The 18,150-nt window shown below is 43.4% G+C and overlaps 1 protein-coding gene across 3 annotated transcripts in view; it reads right to left on the bottom strand.

Moving 5' to 3' along the window:
* The window catches only part of PTDSS1 (phosphatidylserine synthase 1), a 67,146-nt gene that overhangs the window by 21,842 nt on the left and 27,154 nt on the right, over positions 1-18,150 (bottom strand). For all 3 annotated transcript variants that reach the window (XR_004959864.1, XM_036264047.1, XM_036264048.1), the window contains exons 4-8: positions 14,789-14,913; positions 8,997-9,155; positions 5,510-5,661; positions 3,806-3,947; positions 1,770-1,882 (exon numbers count right to left, since the gene is read on the bottom strand). Coding sequence is in view for 2 of the 3 variants with exons in the window: in XM_036264047.1 (XP_036119940.1) it covers positions 1,770-1,882; positions 3,806-3,947; positions 5,510-5,661; positions 8,997-9,155; positions 14,789-14,913 (691 nt within the window). In the remaining variant the exon portion in view is untranslated. The remainder of the gene's footprint in view (positions 1-1,769; positions 1,883-3,805; positions 3,948-5,509; positions 5,662-8,996; positions 9,156-14,788; positions 14,914-18,150) is intronic.

Raw genomic sequence — 18,150 nt, 5'->3', positions numbered from 1 at the left:
TAAAACAAATGTTGATGAACATAAAGGGAGAGATCAACAATAATATAGTCATAGTAGGGGACTTTAACATGCATTGACATCAATGGATAGATCTTCCAGACAGAAAATCAACAAGGAAACAGTGGCTGTAAACGGTACATTAGACCAGATGGATTTAATTGGTATTTTTAGAGCATTTCACCCCAAGCCAACAGAATATACATTTTTTTTCAAGTGCACATGGAACATTTTTAAAGCCAAAGAGGACATACAGATGGCCAATATACACAAAAAGATGCACACTGTCACTTATCATCAAAGAAGTACAAATTAAAATCATGAGATAATACCTCACACCTGTCAGAATGGCTATCACCAATAAATCAACAAGCATCAAGTGTTGACGAGGATGTGAAGAAATGGGAACACTAATGCATTGTTGGTGGGATTGTAAACTGGTGCAGACACTGTGGAAAACAGTATGGAGGTTCCTCAAACAAATGAAAAATGGAACTACCTCATGACCCAGCAATTCCACTTCTGGGTATTTATCCAAAGAAATCCAAAACAGTAACCTGAAATGATATACGCACCATTATGTTAATTACAGTGTTATTTAAAATAGCCAAGATATGAAAGCAACCAAAGTGCTCATCAATAGACGAGTGGATAAAGAAGATGTGGTATGTATACACAATGAATATTACTCAGACATAAAAAAGAATGAAATCTCACCATTTACAACAACATGGATAGAACTAGAGTATTATGCTAGGTGAAATGAGTCAGACAAAGAAAGACAAATAGCACAATTTCCCTTATATGTGGAATCTAAAAAACAAAATAGACAGACAAAACAGAAATAGACTCATAGATACAGAGAACACACTGATAGTTGTCAGAAGAGAGGGTGTTTGGGAGGCTGGGTAGAAAAGGTGAAGAGATTAAGAAGCACAAACTGGCAGTTACAAAATAGTGATGGGGATATAAAGTACAGCATAGGGAATATAGTCAGTAATATGGTAATAAGTATGGATGGTGCTACGTGGCTACTAGCCTTATTGGGAGATCACTTCATAAATTATATAAATGCCTGACCACTATGTATACACCTGAAATTAATATAAAATAATATTGCCCGGCCCATGTGGCTCAGTGGACTGAGCGTTGTCCCATGGACTGAGAGGTCTAGCTTCGGTTCCTGATCAGGGCACATGGGTTTTGGGCTCAATCCCCAGTGGGGGCCGTGCAGGAGGTAGCCAATAGATGTTCTCTCTCATCGATGTTTCTATCTCTCTCTCTCCCTTCCTCTGTTTAAAAAATCAATAAAAACATATAAAAAAAAAAAAAAGTCTGTCTGGTGTTGCTCACTGGTTAAGAGATTGCTGGTTCGATTCACAGTCAGGGCACATGCCCAGGTTGTGGGCCCGATTTCCAATGAGGGGCATGCAGGAGAGGAGGTAGCCAATCGATGTTCTCTCTCATCAATGTTTCTATCTCTCTCCTTTCCTCTCTTTAAAATCAATAAAGAAAAAAATATTTAAAAAAAGAAAAAGAAAACAGCAGTGAAGATGATAAAAGGGTTTGAAAATAATGTTGTAGCTTTTGATTATTCACTTCTGTTACCAAGGTCTGAGAGCAAAATACTTCCTTCGTATTATGAATGTATAATTCTTTGCAATGATATTTTCATGGAAAATCTGCTAGTTTATGTGATGTCCCTTATGCTAAACAGGAAAATAAAAGCAGGTTAACATGCTCAAGTGACAGTCAGACTTATACAGAATTACCTCACTGTGGGCGCCGTGATGCCACCAATAAAGAGAATTCTACACCAACTTAATGGATGGCTGGCTTGGAACACAAAGATATGTTTCAGGAAGAAGGTGTTCAACTCAGTCAGCTGAAAAAGGAGGAGGCATTAGTCAATCTGATACTTCATACTGAGTCATAATCATATATTCCCTTAATGAACATTGTACAACTAAAAATAATTGGTACGTTCAAAGCATTTTCAGAGAATACATGGGGTCTTCCAAATGTTGTTATTCAAACTTCGTAACGGCCAGTACAATCGGGCCTAAAGGGGGAGGAGCTAGGGTACTAGGAGAAGCACATGGGGGCACTTCCTGGTTTGCATGATTGTCACTTGGGTCATGGTGTGATCTGCTGGGATAGTCAGGGGAGGTATACTTTGAAAATAGCAGAAATCATAGAAACAAATACATGCCATGGAACACCTACGCAGCCTTTTAGAAATCAGGCCATGTCTAAAAGCAGTCGACATTAGGAAAGTAAAGCTTTAATAACCAGAAGCTTGAGCTATGTCACAGAGAGATGACTGTGCACTCATTTAATACATGCCTGAGGCCAGAAGAGGTCCCTGACCAGTTCTTAAAAGTGGGTGTGAAAGGTGGGTCCAAGTTCCACCCTGGGGCAGTGGTCCTTTTCCCTGAGGTTAGCATCCTGTGCAGCTCATTGCATTTTGAGTCCTTAGCAGCACAAGAGACTTCTTGCAGGGACGAGCTCAGTTCTCAGACCCCAGGTCCTACATTTCCCCTCCAGACTAAGAGACTAGGAAAGGTCACTGCTGTAAGAACACATATAGCCCAGCAGGTTCATTTAATGACATGAAACATGTGTCTCTTCCCATTTGCTGACTTCAAGGATATAAAATTTAAAAAATGGTCCACCAATGAACACTCCACAGGGGAAGCTGCTCACAGCACAGTGCTCACACTGAGGGAAGGTGGGCCCTGCGGCACGCTGCCTTTGAGGAGCACACTGCTCTCTCCTGACAAATCCAGATTCCTCCTTCGTTCTTGGGACAGAAGAAACGCTGTATCTTCCCTGACATTGCCCAATGAAGGTAAGGCTTAATCTCAATCCATTTACACTCTAATTTTTATACACACTGATTTCCCCAAACCACGGCGTCTAACTATTCACATACACTTCTGTATCCACAAACTCCATTTAGTTAGCTGGGCATTATTATTCTCTGCGTGTGTACAAGAACTGTCTATCTTAAACTGACATGCTGATTTTTCCTTATATTGGGAGTTATTGTGCTTGTGTTCAAAATAGAAGGTGTGGCCAAAGTAGGTTTACAGTTGTGAGTACACAAAACACAGTTTATTCTTGTATTATTTTCCAGCTGAGTAACTATAACCTACTTTTGCCTCACCCTGCACAATTTCTGATGATTCTAAAGGATCCTCCAGGCAAAAGCTGGTATCTAGCTATGTCTTCCAAAGTTGTGAAACAATTAACCTGGAGATGGGAGGAGCAATAAAAATGCTGTCCCTAGAAAACAGAGATGTTTGGTAACCCTTTCCCAGGACCTGTGGCTGTATGAACTACCTCCATCATGCAACGGTCTGCTTGCCAGGAGAGTGTGTGTTTCTCCGCTGCCGACACCATCTGGAGACCCAGGTCCCCCAGGACACCGATGCCCATGGGTAGCAGAGGGCTTCTTTATTTAGCTCTCTAATAAATTACCCAAAATGGCAACAGCCAGACACAATTTAAAAAATCACACATTGAATTTGGAACAAAAGAAAAAGCTGTGATTTGTTCCTTTGGTCCTGAAAATGATCTTTCTAAAAAGCAATCCAATGACTATGTCATTGGATGATGGATGCTGACTGTGAGCTCCTTTAAGGGAATTTTAATCTGTTTCTTATTCAAAATTCAAAGATTGATATTTTAAATTGCCTTCATGATGAAGCAACTAGCTAGTAAGCAATGTCAACTAGCATTACCTCTAAATTGCTGGCTAGATTTCATTTATTTTTTCCTATTTCTGGGCAGCTGAAAAAAATACCTGCCAGATGATCATAAAAAGGTATACTCCAGCCACTCTCTGAAATGAAGACTTGGGGTCGAACCATCGAACGTAGGTCCAGCTAGCAGGAGTGAACTGAAGCACGGCTCTTTTGATTTTCCCAGTGGTGGTGTGGATGTCCCTGTAAGAAGAGAACAGCTCCAATGAAAATCAGAAGAGATAAGAAAGGGAAAGAAAAAAAAAACCCAAAACACTAGAAACCAAGAAAAAACAACCCCGTGAATTGACTGTTTACAACAAAAGGATTCCTTTCTACTGAACTGTCTCTCCAACAATGGCCTCTCTATTCACAGGTGGAGCTCTGGGGAATTCGGGGATGACAGGCACAGCGCAGAGCTCAGGTCACTGCAGAGCCAGGGAAGGCCTGAATTTGTAAACTGGTGACAAAAGAAGCTAAGAAGCATTAGAGACAACCTTCTGGAACCTGGCCAGGAAGGACAGGGATGCCAGCACGAATCTGACTCTAACCCACTGTTTGCCTCCCAAGTTGGAGGATTGAGTTATTAAAACAGAGAACATGCTCCATATTCTTGAGGTCTCCCACATCATTTCTTCACCCTGTCTCTTCCTCAAACAAGTGAGCAGTGATTTTTAACCCTACTTTTAATCCTAAAATGACTCAAAAATGTCATACTCCTGTGACAGACAGAAACAGTCCACATATATCACAAACGAGAACATTAGGCTCAGAGAGAGCAACTGGCTGACCCAGGCTCACTCTGCAAACCTCGGAGCCTGTGTGCATTCCAGCCCTGTCTCACTAGTCGAGGAGAGCCGAAACCCAAGGTAAGGAGCAGTTACTAAGTGGTAACTTATGTCAAGGATCTTTAAGTTGCAGACACTACTGTGCTAAGTGCTAAAGGCACAAATGCAAATAAGTCGGGCCTTTTAGTCTCTCAGGGGGAGGTGAGGGGAGGAGAAGGAAACCAGGCTTGTTCCTTCATTCACTCACATACCCACCAACAAGTATGAAGTAAGAAAACCTCTGAGCAAGCTGATTCGAGGCAAAAAAGCAACAAAAAACAGACTATGCAAAAATAAACAAGAATTATGAGGAATCTGTATTTTCTTTTTAAATCCTCCCCTGAGAATATTTTTCCATTTATCTTCAGAAAGAGTGGGAGGGAGGGAGAGAGAGAAACATCGATGTGAAAGAGACATATCGGCTGGTTGCCTCCCGCATGACCCTGACCAAGGCCGGGGACAGAATCGCAACCAAGGTACGTGCCCTTGACTGGAATCGAACCCGAAACTCTTTGGTCCACAGGTCAATGCTCTAATGGCTGAGCCAAACTGGCCAGGGCAGGAGCTGTATTTTTAAAAATTGACCAAATTTCATGAAAAGATGCAGAGAAAGTTGGGAATAAATGGAGAAATACAGCAATAATTGGGATGTGGAATACTTCATAAAGAAGTTGTTTCAGCCCTGGCCGATTTGACTCAGCAGTTAGAGTGTCGGCCTGCGGTCCAGAGAGACATAAAGATAAATAGTTTTGAGAAAATCATAAATGACTTAGCACGTTCTGAATGAATGCCTGAAATTCGCTCATAATCATGTATGAGTTTCAAGTACTAACGCATCATTCATTCCTTGTCGTCAAAGACCGCACACAGAGCTGCTACTACAGCACTTACATATGCACTGTGGAACTGTGACCGCTGCCCAGAAAGAAGATGACTCACCTGAAGCTCGCCCAGTGGTAAGTCCTCATCTCTAGGAACCGGCAGACGACCATGCCCAGCCAGATGCCGCCGCCATTGCACAGCAGGATGTCCAGAACAACCTGGTCCCACCAGCACTCAGCAAAATTGGGCAGGAGATGCATAAAGAAAAGCTGAGAAACACAACAGATGATGGTGTTAAAAAAAAAAAAATTGGGAGTACCACAAGAAAAGATCAATTTCCTTTTAATAATACATGTTTTAGGAAAAATTGCTGATGCGTCAGTTTTTCTCAAAGTATTTAAAAAAAAGGAAGGTCTGTAACCTGGTTCTTTTATACTGGCTAATGACAACATGACAAGGACTCAGGAGGGGTAAAGGAGAAAGGTTTTCACTCCTGCCAACAAAGCACTGGCATAATTATACTCAAAATTAGCAGCTTGATAATTCAAGCTGTGCATTTCAGAAATATTCCACAGATATTTGGGTAAAACAGTGAGGAAGCTGTAAAAGTAGATTAGAAAAGGTTAGACTTTAATGACATGATGTAGGAACTGATAGCTTATTAGGAAATCTCCCACTCACTGATTCACAATAATTATCTCTTATCAAGCACCTATGATGAACAAGGTCGTAAGACAAAATGAAGTCAAGTTCTTGGTCTCAAGGGTAGGAGTCAGAACGTTTATCTAGAACCAAAAAATAAGGTAGGCTGTGGCAAGTGTTACCATGGTGACATCAATGGAACACAGTGGGGACAAGATTCATTCTGACAGATGGCAACTGGAGCAGGCTTCCGCAAGGAAGATCTACTGAAGTGGGATGGTTAGGGGCAGAAATGACGGGCTTCAGGAGACACAGAGGAAGATGAGGACATTTCAGAAAGAGGAACAGTGATGTCAAGGGTGGAACAGAGGTCTACTGCAGACATTGCTTTGTTCAAAACAAGGGGCCTATCAGCTGTGTCCAGGACAGATCACCCTGCTGTGTGAGGCCCATTTTAAAGTCTGAAATTACAGAGAAACTGTCTGGGGTTCTCTGAAAAGAGGAAACCCCACAATTACAAAGTATTAGAATAGAATAGAATAAAATTACTCTGAAGTAATACAATGAACACTACAAAATAAAAGTATTCATGAGAGCAGTTCACAGACTGTAAAACATGACAAATACCTGTGTCTGAGGAGTTGCCCTCCTACGGTGCCTGCTGCTAAGACACGAGACACTAGCCGCTGCACGTGGTGGCCTGTGCCTGCACTCTGCCTGCACTCGGGCCCGTCACTGCCCCGAGTGCATTCCCAGGCTCCCAGCCATGAGATGCAGCATTGACTCTTATCCTGAGAGAAACTTCAGCAGATGCAGACGACACATATTTGCTAAAACAAAACTAGACAGGGGAGTGGGCTGTGGAGGACATGCTTCGGCCTGAGGAGCTTTTCTGGAAATACCCTGAGAGGCCTGAGGAGGAGCTGCAGGGCCGCAGTCATTCCTTCACTAGGGATCTGGAAATGATCTGACATCTGGGACTAGGCAGATAGGGGCCCTGCCCTCTCCAGGCATAATGTTTAGTAAGAAGAGGCACTTATCAAGCATGTAAAATATGTCGAGTGTTTCACAGGAGAAGGGCCAGTTGTACAAATACGGAGCACAGATATGGAAGGAGCAGGGAAGAGAGGCAACAGCTTGGAGGAGGGCTCGGTGAGAGGAAAGGACACATCACCTTTAAAACAAAGAATGCAAAGATGACCAGAGCAGACAGCAAGGTGGCGAGGGGTCTCGAGGAGGCTGGGGAGGAGGGCTGGGCCAGTTAACGTCAAGCCTCAGAGCCTGGTTCAGAAGTTGGATTCTGTCTCATCAGTAAGGGACAAACAGTAAAGAGTTATTAGTAGGACAAGAACGTGAACAGGTTGAGGTCTGAAAAGTGCCACTTTGTCAAAAGGTTATGTGAAAGGAGGAGACGAGTAATTCAGACAGAGATACAGTGGGTGCAGAGGTGTGGAGAAACGCAGAGGGACTGACGGTGTCTAGAAAAGTCTACAGAACTTGGGGACGATGGGATGCTGAGGAGCAAGGAAAGGAAGGTGTGGCGGGCCCAGTCTGTAGCGTGGGGGAAGCGGGAACACGGAAGGCCCAGAAAGGCCAAGTGTCTTGCACAAGCGGCCACTTTATGAAGTCTCCTGGAAGTCACAGAGGTCAACGTAGGAAGAGAGGAACATGGACTGCACATCTGGAATCTAATCCTGGGTCAACAAGGAAGTGAGGCTCTGAGCCTTGGTTCCCCATGTGCACCTGGGGAATATACACTGCCTTTTCTGGTTTTGGTGAGGATTTAGAATGATATAGGTACCATGTTGGGCACTATTATCGATTGTGTCCCCTCAAAATTTCTTGTTGAAGCCTTCTCATTGAAGCCTTGACCTCCAGCACCTCCTAATGTGACTGTGTTTGGAAACAGTCACTGCAGAAGTAATTAGTTAAGAGGTCACACTACAGTAGGGTGGGCCCCTAATCCAGTATGACTGGTGGCACTATGACAAGGACACCATATGAATGCACCCAAGGAGAATGCCAAGTGGAGAAGGCAGAGATCAGAGTGACGCATCCACAAGCCAAAAATGTCAAAGATTGCCAACAAATCACAAGAAGCTTGGGACAGATTCCCCCTCACAGCTCTCAGAGGGAACCAACCCTGCTGACACCTTGAACTAGGGCTTCTAGCCTCTAGGGCCGGGAGAGGCGCATTAACAGAAGCTATAGCTAACTGGCACGCTTCTCTAAGTTAGGATCAGGACAAGGACTGGCATGGAGAAACATGCCGTGCACATGGCCAAAATCTGTTTCTTGTAAATGAATAAGAATAATATAATAATAAAACAATAAACAGATTAGAACCCAAAATTGCATTTTGCTAATAGTTTTTCAAGAATAGATCTCTTTTATTAAATGCGACAATATTTTGATTACTGAGATAGTAAAACTATATTGGGAATTCATTATTCAGTGACAAAATATCATCGATGCCCTTATAACTTCCAAATACCACAAGCCTATTTATTTCATACTGGAAACTAGTTAGTGGGTAAACTACCTATTTACTTCTAAGCAGATTGCATTACCCTTTATTTGTCTCACTTGGGATTTCAATGTCACTCTTTAGCTTAATTTCATTTGTGTTTTTCTTTATTGATTGATTTTAGAGAAAGGAGAAGGGAGAGAAATACTGATTTGCTGTTCCATTTAGTTATGCATTCATTGGTTGATTCTTGTATGTGCCCTGACCGGCGATCAAACCCACAACTTTGGCATACTGGGAAGACACTCGAACCAACTGAGCTACCCGGCCAGAGCTTATTTGTTTCTCTTTAAGATTTTTGACAAACAGACACATTTTAAATTACCGAGAAGTTTTCCTGAAAAAGCTGTAAAATATTCCTAGGGGGTGGTTTAAATTCCTACATAGAAACTTCCACCTGCAGGTCCAGATAACGGGCCACACTCCCCTTCTTACCTCGGTTAGCTCCCAGGTAATACTGATGGTCCAGCAGAGACCATAACTACGGATCAGTAAGGCCTTCATGGCCCAGCCCCAGAAATGTCCGAATGCAAAGATATCGAAGTGGCTGATAATCCTCTCCCAGGTGATATCATGGCAGTTCACAGCATACTCCTGTTTAAAGTAAAATGGAGAAGAATCAATGATACTCTGAAAACCAACTTGCTTCCTGGATTCTGATAATAAATAAGAACTGATGTGACTTTGATAATTAATATGCGTCCTATCCAAAAACAAAAAAAGTTTTAATAACGTAAGATTTTTTGGGAAATTGCTTTGCTCCGAATTGCAAAAACTGGGTTAAAATGAGAAGCAAAGTAATTTTACAAAGTCTTATACATCTCAAAGAAGTGGTATCACACAGGCTGTGTCACCTGACCATAGGGCAACCGTGTTAAGGCCAGTAACAAAACATAAATAAGCCCTGGCCAGTATGGCTCAGTGTTTGAGTATCAGCCTGCACACCGAAGGGTTACCGGTTTGATTTCTGGTCAAGAGCAGGTACCTGGGTTGCAGGTTTGATACCCAGCCCCAGTTGGGACACGTGGGAGAGGGTACCAATGAATGTCTCTCTCTCTCTCCCCCTGCCCTTCTTCCACTTTTCTAAAAATCAGTGGGAAAAAATATCCTCGGATGAGGATTAACAATGACAACAACAACAAAAAACATAAATAAAATCCCAATAAATAAAGAATAAATAGGATCCCAACAGGTTTAAAACACAACTTTAAATATCATTAATTAAGAAAAAAAATTATATAATATATTCAGTAATAAAAGATAATGAAAATGCTATGTATAAAAAAAGATAGCCCTGGCAAGTGTGGCTCAGTTTGTTAAGTGTCGTCCTATCCACCCAAAGATTGCTGGTTCGATTCCCGGTCAGGGTGCATACAGGAGGCAACTGACAGATATTTCTCTCACATTGATGTCGCCCCCCGCCCCCAAAACTCCCTTCTACTCTCTCTAAAATCAATAAAAACATTAAAACACACACACACACACACACACTCACACACACACACAAAGATGGGATGCAGTTAAGCAGACTTTAAGAGGGAAACAAAAAGCCTTAATTGCTCACATTAGAAGAGAAACAAAAACATCCAACTTCAAAAATTAGAAAAAAACAGAATAACCCCCTCACGCTAAAATGTATCCAATATTACATAATTTAAATATTTAAAAAATTACAAAGCTTTAAAAGATACTGGTTCTTTTTCCTGTATCTTTTTGTTTTTAACACACCTGACATACTTGTACGTCAACACTGCCTATGGAGGTGCAGCACTTTCTGCCTGTCTCCCACTGGTCCAAGGGCTATCTCGGTGGCTCCGCCTTCCCCCTTGCAGCCCAACAGTTAACCTAGTACAAGTCTCCATTTCACCTCCCCAGTGGTTCTTTTCTCCATCTCACCACCACTATTATTCCTCGCTTAGATGCCTGCAAGAGCTTCTTAAAATTGTGAAGTTTTCAGATATTCGAGAGTACAGGTAACACTTTAATAAGCACCTCAGCACCCACCCCCAGCTTAACACTACAGAGATCCTTAACTGGTCTCCCTGTATTCACTTTTGCTTCCTGTTATTGACTCTCTACAAACAAAATGATTTTACAGATGATGAATCAGATCATTTGGGGGGGTGGTGTTTGTGGGGGTGGCTGGTCAGGCATCCTTCCCAGTGTGAAAGAATCTCCACTACTACACGCTCCAGGACTCCTGTCACACTCTCTCCGACTTCTAAGGTTGATGACCTTGGAAGAAGCAAGAACATATGAACTCCAATGTCTTTGGAAATTATTTGCCTCCAGACGGTACAGAGAGTCCTCGTGTGCTCTCTCCTCTTGGGAAAAGACTTGTGGTTGTCCAATGGGATAAGGGAGGAGAAGTCTGGTTGTACAAACAAGGCCATGGGCAGGTCTGAAGCCGTCTGCTCCACCGAGCTTTCACGGGAAGGAATCAGCTGATATTCTGCATTCCTTTTTTGTGCTTGTCTCCAAACTTGACTGGAGATGGGGGTATTATTAAGTGACCCCCTGAAACAGTAACATAGATCATGTAACTGCTCTATTTATAAACCTCCCATGGCCTTTTATTGCATTCAGAGTAGCATCCAAAGTCCTCATCCAAGTCTCCCTAGCCTCAGGAACTGCCCTTCCCTACCTTTTGATTTCTGCTCTCCTTCAGCTCTTGACTGATCCCAGCTTCTTGAGTCAGGGCCTCCTCACAGGCTGTTCCCCCTTCCTGAAAAAGGGCCACAAACCCCTACACCCACTTTGTTTGGCCAACTTTCACTCACTTTTTAGTTGTCAGCTTAAACATCAGCTCTCCACAAAACCTGCCCTGACTTCCCAGACTGGATTGGGTCTCTTTCCTAAGTTCTAATGGCACCCATTTCTCTTCCTTCAATGCACTGTACACATCTATAGTCATGACGCTTTCTGGTTCTATGACATGTCCTTCACACATTGTAGTACTTAAATAACTGAGATGAAAATGTCAATATATTACTATGTTTGGTGCATTTAACATAAGGTTTCTTTATTTCCCTCCCAAAAGCCATACCTAGAATGAATTGATGGCACATCTTAACATTAATATTGACTTCCTGAACTGCATGATCAATCTTAATGTTACAGGAAGAGAGACAAGCAGACCTCGTGGGTCTCCTGGTGCGACGCACAGCACCTCCAGTGAAGCAGTCCCACACAGTACATAGAGCTGAGCGGGAATCTAGAACCAGCTTCTACTGTACCTTCCAGTGCACGGGAAACACAGGCACAGTAGAGTGTGCTACACAGCACCTTGCAGATGCAAGTTTCAAAATTCAGACAGGAGAAACTCTATAAAATAAACAGTATGGTTTCTCTGACTAATAAACTCAGGTGGGGAGTGACTACAGATGAGAAATGTAAGAGCTACAGCAAATACAATGTGCGGACCTTGTCTGGATCCTATTTTGAACAAATCAACCATGTAATACCTTTGTGAGGTAACTGGAAATGCAAACAGCGATGCATACTGTGATCTGTTACGCAACTAAAAATGGCACTGTGATTGTATTTTAAAAGTCCCTATATTTTAGATTAATGTCTGAGAACTATTTCAAAAGAATCCAAGTTATGGGGGATAAAAATGAAACAAGATCGAGCATGTGTTGATATAATTAAACAAACAAAAAACCGGTTGAGGTTGTCTTGAGTAAAAGAAAAAGAGCCGACAATTACTGTATTTGTTTCATCTGCTTTCCTGTGGACTCTATGCTCCAAGAGACAGGAGTGTGCCTGCGCTTCCTACCACCACCAGCGGAGCCCAGAGCACAGCGGAGCCCAGAGCACAGCGGAGCCCAGAGCACAGCGGAGCCCAGAGCACAGCGGAGCCCAGAGCACAGCGGAGCCCAGAGCACAGCGGAGCCCAGAGCACAGCGGAGCCCAGAGCACAGCAGAGCCCCGTGCGTTTTCACTAAACAGAAGACCGCTGCTTCACGCAGCCCACTTTACAAACGAGATGTGCTCTGAAAGCTTGTCTAAAGCACACACGCATATTTTTAATATAATTAATATTTAGAAAAATAGCAAACTTCCAGACAATTACACACACACACACACACACACACACAAACTGCCTCAAATAGGATTCCAAAGACCCCCAGTCCTATTTCATGATATTATTTCTAAGGGAAAAGAGGCTGGGGATTCCAGAAGGGGACCGAGGTGCTCCAGCACCAGCTGGAACTCTAGAAGGTGAAGAGTGTCATGCTTTGCTTTCGGCAAGAATGTATTAGCCAATATTTGAAAACTAGAGTCTAAAAGCCAGTTTCAGCTCTTTTGGGGACGTCATTGTGACAGTCAAACATCTCTGTGATGTCAAAAGCATATTAGGTTTACTTCCCCAGCTTGCTGTGAGAATGGGGTCAACAGAGACTCATCTGCAAATTCACCTATGAGTCAGTTTACTTCAAAAGCCCAAGAAAATTGTGGGGGAAATCTCATAACTGAGACATGTTTCTCCTAATCTCTAAGATTCCACAGACGTCAGTGAGCGTCAAAGCACTTATTGTTACTATTATTATAACTGTATAACTGAAGACTAGTCCAAAAGGAAAGTACAGGTTTTGGAGCCAAAGGGATCTTACCAATTTGTGTTCTGAGTGAGATATTTATCTATTTTAAGCTTCTATTTTCTCCTCAGTAAGTTGGGGATAGTAATGTCTGCCATGCATGCCTCAGTGAGGCTTGTGTAGATTCAATATAATGCACCCAGCCCAGTGCCTGGCAGAGTAGACAACCCTTGATCAGTCCCTGTTATCATCCTCACCATAACTATCAAAATCATTATCATTAGAAGCTGTAAGCACCCTGTACCAACCTCTTCCTTAGAGTACAAACCCCCAACAGTTTTCCCCAAGACTTTTAAGTAATGTTTGGCATTCTTATTTTCGCCTTTAGCATGTCCTTTATAAAAGTTAAAGATAGCCTGGCTGGTGTAGCTCACTGGTTGAGCGTCAACCCATGCACCAAGAAGCTGCTTCGATTCCCGGTCAGGGCACATGCCCAGGTTGTGGGCCAAATCCCTAGTGGGGAGCATGCAGAAGGCAGTCAATTGATAATCTCTCTCTCTTTTTTTTTTTATCCTCACCCGAGGATATTTTTCCATTTTTTTGTACAGATAGAGTGGGAGGGAGAGAGAGGAAGGGAGAGAGAGAGAGAAACATCGACGTGAAGGGACACATCGAGTGGCTACCACCTGCACAACCAACCAGGGCCGGAGACAAACTGCAACCGAGGTACATGCCCTTAGCGGGAACCGAACCCGGGTCTCTCCGGATCGCAGGCAGACGCTCTAACCGCTGAGCCAAACTGGCCAGGGCGATAATCTCTCTTTGATGTTTCTCTCTCTCTCCCTATACCTTCCTCTCTCTAAAAATCAATAAAGAAAAAAAAAATTTTTTTAAAGTTAAAGATAAAATCTGGAAACACCATTCAGAGAAGGGTCTGACCAATTTCAACCACAGTAGAAGATTACTTCTCTGACCTTTTATTAAGTCCTTTCCTACTGTTTTTTGTTCATTAAACAAAGGTCTGTCTCTGGCCCAAATGCCTATTCTCCTGTTCTGAGCATCACTCGCTTTTCCTTCAATCTGCACCAAACAAATGTTAGGAATTTAAGGGAGGGTGTGGAAAGCAGCTGTGTTACATTATAAAATATTCTCTTACAGCCGAAGTACAGAGTCATTTTAGCCAAGAATAAAACTATTTCTTGTGATTTAATTAAAATAATGAATGCAATGGCCCAAATAATTAAAACTGGGCCTTCACAGCAAGCAGGTGGGAAGGGACATGGCATTGGGGCTGGAGGGCGACAGAGCGCAGCTGCCCTTGCTGAGGACCTGGCGTGTGCAAGGCCCTGTGCTAGGCCTCGTGGATAACGTTACTTCTTTAGTTCACAATAAACTCCCCAAATACACAAAGTCCTGCAGCTAACAAGTGACAGGCAGAATTCACACCCGAGGCTCTCTCATGATAACGTTCACACTCTTCCTGCCACCCCGCTTTGCTCCAAGAGAGGAGCTCACTTCCCTGAGCGCATCACTCATGGAAACCGTGCACCTTACCAACCTGCCCAGAGACCTGGCTTTTAGATCTCCACACAGGAGAGCTGGAGCAGGAACAATCTAGAATGTGCATCTGACTACCTCCCAAGTCCAGGAGCCCACCAGCTTCCGAGACCGCTGACAGGTACATACCATGACGTCCGCTTCCCTCGTGGCGTATCGGAGGTTTGGATCTAGCCAGTACATTAGGGATTTCACCTGCTCAAAGTTCAGGAAGAGGAGGAAGACCAGGAACAGGAAGTAGAGCACACTGAGTCCTAAGGGAAACAAAACAACGTCATACTGAGGAAAGACCTGGGTGTCAGGTGCACAGCACATGTTACACTCAAGTCACTTTACGGCCAAAGCAGACACGGATGTTGTGACACAGCGTACCGAGACCCCCATTACAATCTGGTACTTCCTTTGCTGAGAGTCTGATACACAGTCCTAATTCAGGTGGAGAGGGTCAGTAACACTTGCTGAGAAAATTATGCTGAAGCTGAGACTTGAAGGAGTGGCAGACAGAGGGTGTGGGAGTGGGATGGAGGGGCGAATGCAGATTTCAGGCAAAGAAAGGTGTGCGGGTAGGTCCTTAGAATGAGACCTGTCTGGAAGCTGGGATGTGGCTGGGGTGCCAGGAGAAAGGGAAGAGAGTAAGGTGGCTTTGAATTGACAGTCAGGGCTTGGGGGCCATGGCAAAGATTTCAGATTTTATCTTACGTGAAACTAGGAGCACTTGACAGCGTTTCAGTGAAGATATAAGATGAACTAGGTAACATTTTACGAAGCTGACCCTGGCCACTGTGTGGAGAGTGGACGCAGATGGGCAAGGCCAGGTGCAGACAGTCTAGTCCGGGGGCTGGTTCAGGAGTGACAGATTTGAAGTACGAGAGGTGACCCAGTGCCACCGATCAACATCTTATACCCATTTTAGCTTGCAGGCATTATGTTACTTTCACATCATATCATAATTGGTATCCTAATAATCATCCATGTCACTTAAAAATAAAGTTAATCTACTTTAAGAAGGCAAAGCCTGTAAATACATTTGAGAAAGATTTGAAAACCAACCACCAGTGGCTTTGTCACTTCTTTCTCTCAAACCTGCTAGAATTTACACATTAGATGTTAATGTCGGACATCTAAACACTGTTACAAATGACCTTGGATCACAGCACCCTGTCCAAACTTGGCTCAGCATTAATTTGCAGGGAACCACTCTAGAGGAGAATGTCTGTGGCCAGGAAGAAATGGAATGTCTATAGCACCAGGCCTTCCAACAGGGAGCACTCAGTCCCAGAGAGCTGTGTGTGTGTGTGTGGTGCGGGGCGGGAGGAGGGTTGGAGAGGAGCATTCTCACCAAGTCATGTGTCCCAGGGCCCAGGGAGCACACATTTTTAAGTTTATAAGTATGAGGACCTCCTGAGGTTTGCACTTATGCACCAGCTATTTTTACACAAATTTTCAACTCAAATGCTCCTTGCCCCATACCTTTTTGTTATAATCCTTTCAAAATAATTTCTTTAAGACAGAAAGACAGAGTCTGTGGAGCAGGGGTTCTTAAACTGGAGTTTATGGTTAGACTTCAAGGTCCATGAAGAATATGCAGAACTGTGTGTGTGCGAGCAAGTATGCGTGTTTGTGTGTCTGTTAGGAAAGGAAAGGATCTATAGTTCCCATCAGACTATCAAAGGGCTCCTCGATCCCAAAAGATCTCAGGTAAGAAACAAAACTGCTCATTACCTGTAACAGACCATTTGAAATAGAAAAAACTCAGATGTAGTCAACTAGCTGAAAATAACTTTTAACTTCAAGTAGGAATATTAAGTCCATAAGATGTAAGTATGATGCAACAAGGATTATTGTTTTTAAAATATAAATAAATCATCTCACTCCTCTGCAAAAATCCTCCCATGACTTCCCACTGCCCTTCACATCCACAATCCTTACTGGGCCCTGACCACTCTCTCTATTCTCCCAGGCCTGCTATGCTCCGGCCACACTGGCCTTGAACATGCCAAATTTGTCCTAGCTGGGGACCATTTTAGCAGCAACTCCTTGGTCTGGTTCCCCTCTTTGCATGCTTAGATCCTTCTTGGCATGCAGGTTTTGGGTTAAGCATCCTGCCTTCAAACCTCCCCTCACGCACAAGCAAAAGCAGCCATCCAGTCACTATCACCTCATATGATTTTAATAAACATCCTAACCCTGAAGCAACATCTGATTTTTATATTATTGGTTTAACAGTTTGTTTGCTGTAGTTGTCCTCCCTCTACAGGACCCCTCTTGACCGGAAGGGCTGCCCCTGGGCGTCTGCCCCACCGCAGCCTCAGGGCCAGGGCAGCGCCTGCACATGGAGGCACTCAGCGAACCCCTGCTCGACGAAGGTCCAGGGCTGACCACTAAATTCAAAGGGATTTACCTTTGATCCCTGAATATCTGAAGAAAAACAGGCAACCTTGAGAAAAAGGTTCATCTTTAGGATCCTTTTGCATAAGACTGCATTTTCTGAGGGTAAAATAACTTATTTGATGTCTTGTTTAGGCAAGATAAAGCCAGTATCTATAGTTTTTTCTTTTTTAAATCCTCATCCAAGAATATTCTTCCACTGATTTTTTTTTTTTTTATCCTCATCCGAGGACATTTTTCCATTTTTTGTACAGATAGAGTGGGAGGGAGAGAGAGAGAGAGAGAGAGAGAGAGAGAGAGAGAGAGAGAGAGAGAAACATCGACATGAAAGGGACACATCGAGTGGCTGCCACCCGCATGACCAACCAGGGCCGGGGACAAACTGCAACCAAAGTACATGCCCTTAGCAGGAACCGAACCTGGGTCTCTCCGGACCGCAGGCCGACACTCTAACCGCTGAGCCAAACCGGCCAAGGCTCTTCCACTGATTTTTAGACAGAGAGGGAGGAAAGGAGAGGGAGAGAGAGAGAGGAAACACTGATGTGAGAGAGACACTTCGATTGGTTGCCTTCTGCACTATCTGAGCAGGGCTGGGGATCAAACCTGCAACTGAGGTATGTGCCCTTGACCAGGAATCTAACCAATGAATCCTTGGTCCTTGGGCCAACGCTCCAACCACCTCTGACCCAAACTGGCCAGGACAAAATCTATAGTTTTGAAGATCTGTTTTAAATCCTTTCAGGTGATTTAATTATTTTGACTAGAAATCAAATAAAAATAAGACATCTCCCTTTTCCAGGTTCTTTGCCATTCCTGATATGAGATTGCTGGATTTTTCAGTCCTCCCTGATGCTGATGTGACCAATGCACTCACAGGACACACCTGAGCTTGCACTAGTGACGAGAAACACGAAGATGCGTAAAGAACAACAAGTCCACATTCCCTGACGTCAAATCCTGTGTATATTAAGAGACACCAGCATAAGAAAGGGGCATATGGAGCTGAAAGAGTTCGCATGTATGGGGATGTTGATTACCACTAGTACTTTATTTTGTGGCAAAGATTTTAAGTAAAAAATTTATATTAGAAACACCCAGAAGTA

Source organism: Molossus molossus, unplaced genomic scaffold, assembly GCF_014108415.1.
Source record: "Molossus molossus isolate mMolMol1 unplaced genomic scaffold, mMolMol1.p scaffold_m16_p_16, whole genome shotgun sequence".
NCBI classification, from domain to species: Eukaryota; Metazoa; Chordata; class Mammalia; order Chiroptera; family Molossidae; genus Molossus; species Molossus molossus.
Note: the sequence above shows the minus strand (reverse complement) of the source record. Positions and strands in the feature narration are given on the sequence as shown.